General features: G+C 40.4%; 1 protein-coding gene across 1 annotated transcript; it reads left to right on the forward strand.

Annotated features, from left to right (window-relative positions):
• The first annotated feature begins 882 nt into the window (after window positions 1–882).
• Window positions 883–7,903, forward strand: LOC121875766. Its single transcript, XM_042380451.1, has 7 exons — window positions 883–913; window positions 1,149–1,161; window positions 4,238–4,455; window positions 5,503–6,230; window positions 6,629–6,709; window positions 7,159–7,245; window positions 7,469–7,903. The coding sequence occupies exons 1-7, from the start codon at window positions 883–885 to the stop codon at window positions 7,574–7,576; spliced, it is 1,266 nt and encodes a 421-aa protein (XP_042236385.1). The 3' UTR covers window positions 7,577–7,903.
• Window positions 7,904–8,215: the final 312 nt, after the last annotated feature.

The following is an 8,215-nucleotide window of genomic DNA, read 5'->3' on the forward strand; positions in this document are numbered from 1 at the left end:
AAAAATAAAAGTTAAAGAAAAAACCCAGAGAGCCCATTCACCTGGAAAAATACGGAAGTATAATGGTAACACGTATGTAATGTACACGGCCGGGGACAGTAGAAGGAAGACGTGGAGTCTGAGTTGAGGAGCGAGGCCGGGTAAGGGAGGCAGGGAGTGAAGGCGCTGGCTGCAGGACAGGAAGAGGCCGCGATGGGACCACATGCCGAGGCATATCAACAATACAGCAAGTGTCCGCATTACACAAAACGACTCTTCTATAACAGTGTAGACATTAGTGCTGGCTTTCACATAATTACTGCTCATGACGTACACTGTAAAGGGGAATTATACAGCACTGAAACTACTCATTGTTTATTATATATCAAAATTTGTTTTCAGTAAATGACAATACAATAACAAACAAGTGAATCATGTTGATTGTTTTTAATGGTTCTTACCAGGCAATATTCTACCTGTCCATCACCTGAGGACATGGAGTTAATTACGGAAAGTGATACAAAAAAATAATTATTAATCCTAAAGAAAGAAAAATTAACAGTAGAGAAATTTATAATACGACAAATAACATTGAAATAACTAAGAGATTTATAATAGGATAAACAACATTTCTAAAGCCCTGACCCCATAAAGTAACATGTTATAAGATGATGGTTTGTGTGAGACGTGTTAGTACTATACATTGACGTCGTCGAGTTATGTGGTTAAGATAAAATATTGCCGTGATGCTTAAAAGTCCTGTATTTGTACGGTTTTCAAGTTATAATTTATTTGTTTGTTAATTTTGTGTGTGTGTGTGTGTGTGTTAGATCCAAAGATATGTATACCGGTATAATAGTTTACGCTTCTTAAAAGACCTTTGGATTTCAGCGACTTACCAGCATGGAGGATGAAGAAGGCAACCATGGCAAAGGTAGTGAGGACAGCCATGAACGAGGCCAGAACCTTCTTGGTGGTGGACCAGAGTGATCTGGAGTCTCCCCCCGGCAGGAGTCCCAACAGGATGGCCACCCACACCACCATCTCCACCACCACCCGTCGCCACCCACCATCACTACAGTTCACCTCCCACACCTTCGTCTTCCTCCTGCTTGTAGAATTAAAGCAGGATGGTTAATTGTCAAGTAAATTGTATTGGATTCCTTCAGCTTGGAGTGACAGGTGAGTTCTTAGTTGAATGAAAAGTTGTATGATTTTGCTATAGAAATACCCTGCACAAACATGGTGACAATTAATGTTTTGCTAACAGTGTGAAAGGTCAATTAGGCCTGAATGCCCGTTGGGGAGAGTGTAGGTGTACTACACCGTATAATTAACCTCCGATACACAAGGAAGCAGTGTAGCCAACACTACACACGACCATCTTTCCCTTCCCCAAAATGTAAGATTACGTACCCATTCACAGCTTGGTGAACTGGGGGTGCGCTAGGTTCAAACCACTAACCCTTAGAACGGAAAGCGAGTGCTGTATCCACTCGGCCACAGGACCTCATATTATATAGTATAGAAGGATAGTTATAGCTTAGGTCTTGGTTCCTAACTATACGCTGTTCACCATTTAAATATTTAATGAAGCTACAAGGCCCAATCATCTCCACTACCCCTTAGTTAATGCGCATGATTAAAATTAGTATAAGAAGGAAATATTACAAACGTGATAACTCAGTAAACACAGAACAAAGCAATACTATGTAAATTTTGCCTACAGTTAAGTCGATCGTAATCTATCATGAAAAATCTATCTCTATAATTCACCGTCCGTCACATAATGAGTATTAAGATATTCTGTGACTTAACTTCTCCAGGTGACGCTTGAAGATCTTACGAGTGTAGTATATATGCCACTATTGGCTATGCACACAGTAAACAGAGAGAGTGAAACAGGTGTGGCACTAAAAGTAAAGTAATGTCTTCACTTACCTTACCAGTCTTGATACACTCTGACCCATATTGAAAGACTCCAGAGATGAAGCTCCAGGCGTGGCTGTTCTTTCCCTTACTGTGTTCTCTCTGTTGTGTGTGACGAGGAATTCTGAGTCCATGATCGTGAAGCTTTATGTTCTCTCGCTTGTACAGTAACTCTATGATCTGCTGCTGGTAACACTATAGTCTGCTGCTGGTAACACTATAGTCTGCTGCTGGTAACACTATAGTCTGCTGCTGGTAACACGATTGCCTGCTACCGTCACGATAATAGTCCCATAACTTAGTGAAGATGCAACCGTATTAACCACCAAAGATGACGATGTGGCTGACTCCTCCTCTCTACGCCCGTGGCACGGTGAGTCAACTTACTAGTAACAACACTTCACCTTCGCCAAAATCGATAGAGTCAACAGACGTCACTAATGCTGATAAGTGACTTCGATCATTCTTACCTCCGTGGCGGCCATTAACTTGATGAGGAAAGGCATTATTGTTGTGTTTTTTTTCAGTTAGTGTATTTTGATGTCTTGAGATACCTGGAGTCTTGTATTTTTTTTTTTTTGTTACGTGTTGTTAGTTTGTATGTGTTTGTTTATTATCATATGCATTTGTTTCATATACAGTATATCGTCTCTCTTATTTTTACTCGGCACATACACGGAGCATAAACAAAAAAGCATCATACGTTTTCAGTTTACTCAACGTATCCAAAAGTTTGATGACAGGTGAGAGTTTGTTGTTACTTTTGGTTTGAAGAAATCGGTTCAACGCAGTAGATTTATTGCCTCACAGACGTCGGTGTGTGTGTGTGTGTGTGTGTGTGTGTGTGTGTGTGTGTGTGTGTGTGTGTCTACATAACTAAGACTCCCAGACTGCGGATTCCTCTCACTTCGTTTGTAAATATTCTCCAATATATCTTCATTTATGTTTTTATAACCTGGAAAAAAATACACACAGTAAAGAATTGTGTAAACCTTAATCGTTATTCTTTCTCCTAAATGGGAGTAAAAAAAAAAATCTATTTCATTATTCTCAAACCCATTAGTTAAATTTATCTCCTTAAAGTCGATTTTTTCCTGAGCACCAAGAAGACGATACACCTGGTTATGGCGTCTGTAAGAAAACTAATTATATTTTCTTTTAGTTGATAGAAATAGCAACAGGTAACCACGTAACATTACCCAATAGCACCACCACACCTGTTTCTCCCCTCAACTTTTCAGCTATTAGTTCCACCGGGCTTGAGTGTCACCATGACTTTATTGCAGTTGATTTACTGTCGTTCTTAAGGTTCAGAGGTCACTATTCACAACAGCATTACAGACCCCCTGTATGAGTCTTTTATTTGCCTCTACGATAGCGTGCAGACATTAGTAAACACTCGATAAACACTCAAGTTAAAGGCTACTGGAAGCGAAATATTACTCTGTATATGCGAGGTGAACTTCATTGATCCTTCTGCAGTGTTCCGATGTTGAGTTACCTGCGTCATGGACTCGAAGACTTCCCGAGTTATTTGTTCATTCAGTATCATAGAGAGAAGGTGTGGTGAAAGTTGTATGTACGTATCACCTTCCTTCGTACCCTCTTCAGCTATCGCACGTACAGAGATGATTGCCTTCACTGATAACAGGTACAGTAGTAAACTCATTACGATCAAAGAATTCTTGTAGGTTTTATTTTGAAATATTTGTCTCATGTTTAAGGCATTTGATGCTACTCGAGACTCGGATCTGTAGACCATCAAGACATCCAAAAAGTCCATTAGTGGCTGGTTATAGTCAATGAAACAATTTATAAGGTTTTATCTTTATTCACTTACACAAATCTTATCCTTCGTATATGGGAAACACTACAGACCTAACAAAGAACATTGTTTGCTTACCATACAAGGTGCAGGTAAGACCTTGTATACTGAGAGCATAATATTCAGTCGGCATATACTCCAGGTGTGTCAAGCATCAAGATTATGTATTATTACCTGCAATATAGTGCCGGTACACATGTACGTTCCTTATGGCAACAGCCGCTGTGTTTCGTATAAGTGAACTCCTTATATTGCTGTGCTGAATAAAATCGTCTGGTGTTAGGAAAATTAAATAACATAAGTGACATCCCCGTAAGGTAGGAGTTTAAAACTGTTTTTTGTGTTGTATCCCTTACGTAACACCCAACATTATGCATAAAGTAACAACGTCTAGAATAAAGTAACATAACGTCTAGCATAAAGTCGCATAACTTCTAGAAACATGTATGACGTTATGTGATGAGCATCTTGTGATAATTTCTAGTTTGTATTGTGTATTTTCAGGTCGCCTCAGCTACAGGATAAAGGTGGTGGACGGGAGAGCGTTGGAGGTATGGGTAGGATGTGGATGGTGTCCTGGCTGCAGTGGTTGACCGTCCTCCTGGGTCTCCTTCCTCTGGGTAGCTGCGGTGGACAGTGGACGCTCCACAAGACTCTGCTGGCACTTGTTACTGCTACTCTTAGTCTCGTCCTTACTTGTGTATTCTTAATTGTCTATGTTCGTAAGTACTGTCCACATTTTATTTATTTTTTTAAACTTTATAAAACTATGTGTGTATTATAATTAGGAGTAACGCATGCACGCAAGCACACAAGTACGCACTTCCGTTTTTACGTTTCCAGGGGAACAGACACAAGATTGATTTATTCCCCAAAATATGTAATTGCACACAAGCGCTTGGGACGTGTGTGACTCCTTTCCAACATTATACAATAGTTACTTGCACCTGTTAGGCTTACATGTACCTTCTTGTTATTGGTTTACGTGTGTGTAAGGAATTAGTGGGTGAAGTATGGTGTGGCAGCGCTGAGGAGTAACATACTGTTGGAATTTGAGTGTGTCACTACTAGAATATTATGGATCAGGGTGAAGATAAGGAGTGAGCGATAAGGTAGTGTTAGTCTTGACGTATAGTACCAGAATAGGAGTGAACTTATGGAAGACAAATCAGAGTGTGATAGATATGGGAGGTTTAAATGCGGCAGTAACAGGGAAATGAATGGAAATGTGGGTAAAAAAATATAAAAAGTCTGAAGCAAAATAAAATTGGGGAGGGTGATTTATTTATCTGTATATCTGCACTGCCTCCTGTATTTACAGTTGTGGACAAAAAGACTTAGGCGGTGAGGGAGGTGGTGTATGGAAGGCCAAGGGGTGTATGGTGAAGTCTTAGCACCATAGCATAGGGTTTGGCGGTGAAAAATCCCCTCAATCAATCAACTTTTACGGTGTTTTTTGTGGTTGTTTTGGTGTATTGAGTTACAGCATATTGTGTTTAGTGAACGTTACCCCGGGTGCAAAGTCTCCATCTACACCACCTCGCTCCTTCTCTGCCTGCCTGCTGAAGTCTTTTTTTTTCCATAACTATAGATTGTTTGCACATCTTCACTGTCTGTATACGTTGTATATCTGAGCCATGTATGTACAGTATAGTGTTTGTATATATCATGGAGAGTTATGTAAACAAAAAACACATCTACTATTTTTCTATTGCTCAAGACATATCGAAGTTGCCCTAGATTTATGGGACCTTTTTATTTACCAACAGCTCCATTGATGCTGCAGAATATCTTCGATGTTCCCTTGTTCTTCATGGTGTGCAGCGGTGGGTATCATCTCTTCACGCACTCGATCCCCGTTGTTATAATCATCGTCCTCTGGGTGAAGGGCCGACGTCTCTCTACATTACTTCAGTCTTTGAAGAACCTCACACAGCTAAAGGATTGCAAAATGAAGCCTCTGCCGTATCTCTTCAAAGTATCCATCATTATTCTGCTTGTTGTGCAAGAGGTTCTTACCCGAACGTCATGGTACAGGGGATTATGGGACACACAGTTTACCTTCGCTTATTGTAGTATCCCTTACGCCTTGTTTTGCATGCCGCTGGTTGTGTCCTTTTCCATGATTCTCTACGTGACTGCTGGCCATATCCTCCAAAGAGTTTTGAGTCACAACAACGATATCCTGAAGAGTTTGTTGTCACGCCACACGATGCTAGATGAGAGCTACATGTCTCCCATGCAAAGAATCCGTAAGACCCGCCAGCAGTATATAGAACTGAGACAGATTCACCAGGACTTGTCCGACATTTTGTCACTGCCTATGTTTCTCGCCAATATGGAAAAGTTCCTTTGGAGCATCGTGTTAGCTGCATTCCTCATCGTTTACCCCAAAAACTTCACTAAGTTTGAATACTATTTGTCCGTCACCGTCTTCTCCACCTACGTCGCTGCCATCTACGTCCAAGGATACGTAGCTGACGTCCTACGAGAGGAGGTAAGTATTAGAGATTGCCTTACTGACTGAATGACTGTAGCTTCAGATAAAGCTTGACTTTCATTGTTCTAAAAATAATTCCATGATATTAGCTAAAGTTCATAACTCTTGTCTTGTTAACATACAAGGAACAAAATTTTAAATAATCACTTATAGATAAGCCATATGCAGTTTTCTCCCTAAAGCAATCATTAAGTCACTCCTAACCTATAACTTTACATTACAACTACAAATCCTAACCAATATCCGAAACCTTCTCGCAACACTAAATTACAACTTTACCATACAGTTACCCAGCTCGTATCTTCAACTCAAACTTATATTCATAAGTTATTCTCTAAATTCACACAATCTACAACCCCACCTTTACCGCCTCAGTTCACAGGTTCCTTTAACAGGGTGGTGCCCCACTGCATATCGTACCGAGAACCGACCTAGCCGAGACAAACGAGAGAGTGAAGGCACAGCTGGAGACTGAGGTAAGTTGAATTATCTTAAACAAGTTACTTTGTGTTTACGCGTAGCTCTTTGTTGCCCCCAAGCGCAATTGTCAACAGCCTAGACCCTGTCACCATAATGTCACAAACGAGCAGCCAATTACACTCGTGAACAGGAGCACAATGGTAATTCCTCCTCAGTGTTGATCACAAAACAGCTTTGAAATGAAAGCTCGTAATGTTTGCTCACAGGCATTGTTATCTTCAGCACTCTCTTGATATCACAGCAGTTTATAATCTTACAACCACGATAACTTACCCAATAATATTAACACCGATATAATTTCTTTATATTAACACTTAACTATGCGCTGCTCGCACAATGAATCTTACACAACTGTACCGTAAATATATCGCCCTTGACCCACGCCACGAGCATGCATTAAGGGAACTGTTCTAAGCGTTTGTGTGTAAATCGATCAATTCGGCAGGTTGAGAAGATCCTCCAGATCAGTGAGCGACCCCTCAACACCCAGCCGTGCGGTCTCTTCCTCCTCTCCCGCACCAACATCTTGGCTGTAGGTACCTTGTGTCCACCGCCTTATGTTTACTCACAGCTCTTCTTATCTATATACTGTATAATCTTGAAGTTTTGTAAATTCAATAATAGATTCAAATGGTTGTCAGTCAAAATTTAACTAAAACGCATGACATACAAATATTGGAAACCCAGGAAATTGGACGTTAGTTTGACTTTCTGACGTCTTAAGCACACGCAAAAATAATATATTAACACCACAGATGGCGTCCACCTTCGTGACCAACATGGTCATTCTTCTACAGTTCCTCCTCGCCGACGAATCTTTCCACCAAGGGAATGTTAACTTGACGATGGCGGGAACCAACTGATCGAGTTAATCAATACGCCTGCCGTACCTCCATCCACCTGGGCACGTGCTTGTTTTTCTCAACGATAGGATAGAACAGGAGAGCAGCTCAATTTATGAACGAACAACAATATTGGTCTGTGATGATGACCATGAAACACTTCCAACAATACACTACAGGCTGCCTCGCCATATCTACATAAATCTCCGCAAAATTACCACCAACAAATGTGACCATAATGCTATATTGTCTCAAGTATGTTTGTAATTATATAATATTATAACTACAAAACATTAATGGCTAAATTGATGTTGTCCTAATAGTTGCAATAACCTGCAGGTAATGTCACCTTCAAATTATGTGTTTATAAGTCTTAATACACCTGTAGTGCCCCTGTACCTTCGTGCACTGTTTCGGGATGTTCACAAATTATAACAATGATCATCAGGTTAATAGTACTTTTTGTGGCCTTTTACGAGGCAGAACCTCTTGATGCTCCAAGGAAGTTCAAAACATAATATTTCTTTATATGAAACAATCAGGGTTTGCATTTATTTCGGAAGCAAATGAAGGTATCGGGTCAGGAGTCGAAGTTCACCATCAAACCGAGAGGTCATTAATCAGTTCCTCTCTGCCTGCAGTATTCAGTACCACCAGCAC

This window comes from Homarus americanus, unplaced genomic scaffold (genome assembly GCF_018991925.1).
Source record: "Homarus americanus isolate GMGI-L3 unplaced genomic scaffold, GMGI_Hamer_2.0 scaffold22250, whole genome shotgun sequence".
NCBI classification, from domain to species: Eukaryota; Metazoa; Arthropoda; class Malacostraca; order Decapoda; family Nephropidae; genus Homarus; species Homarus americanus.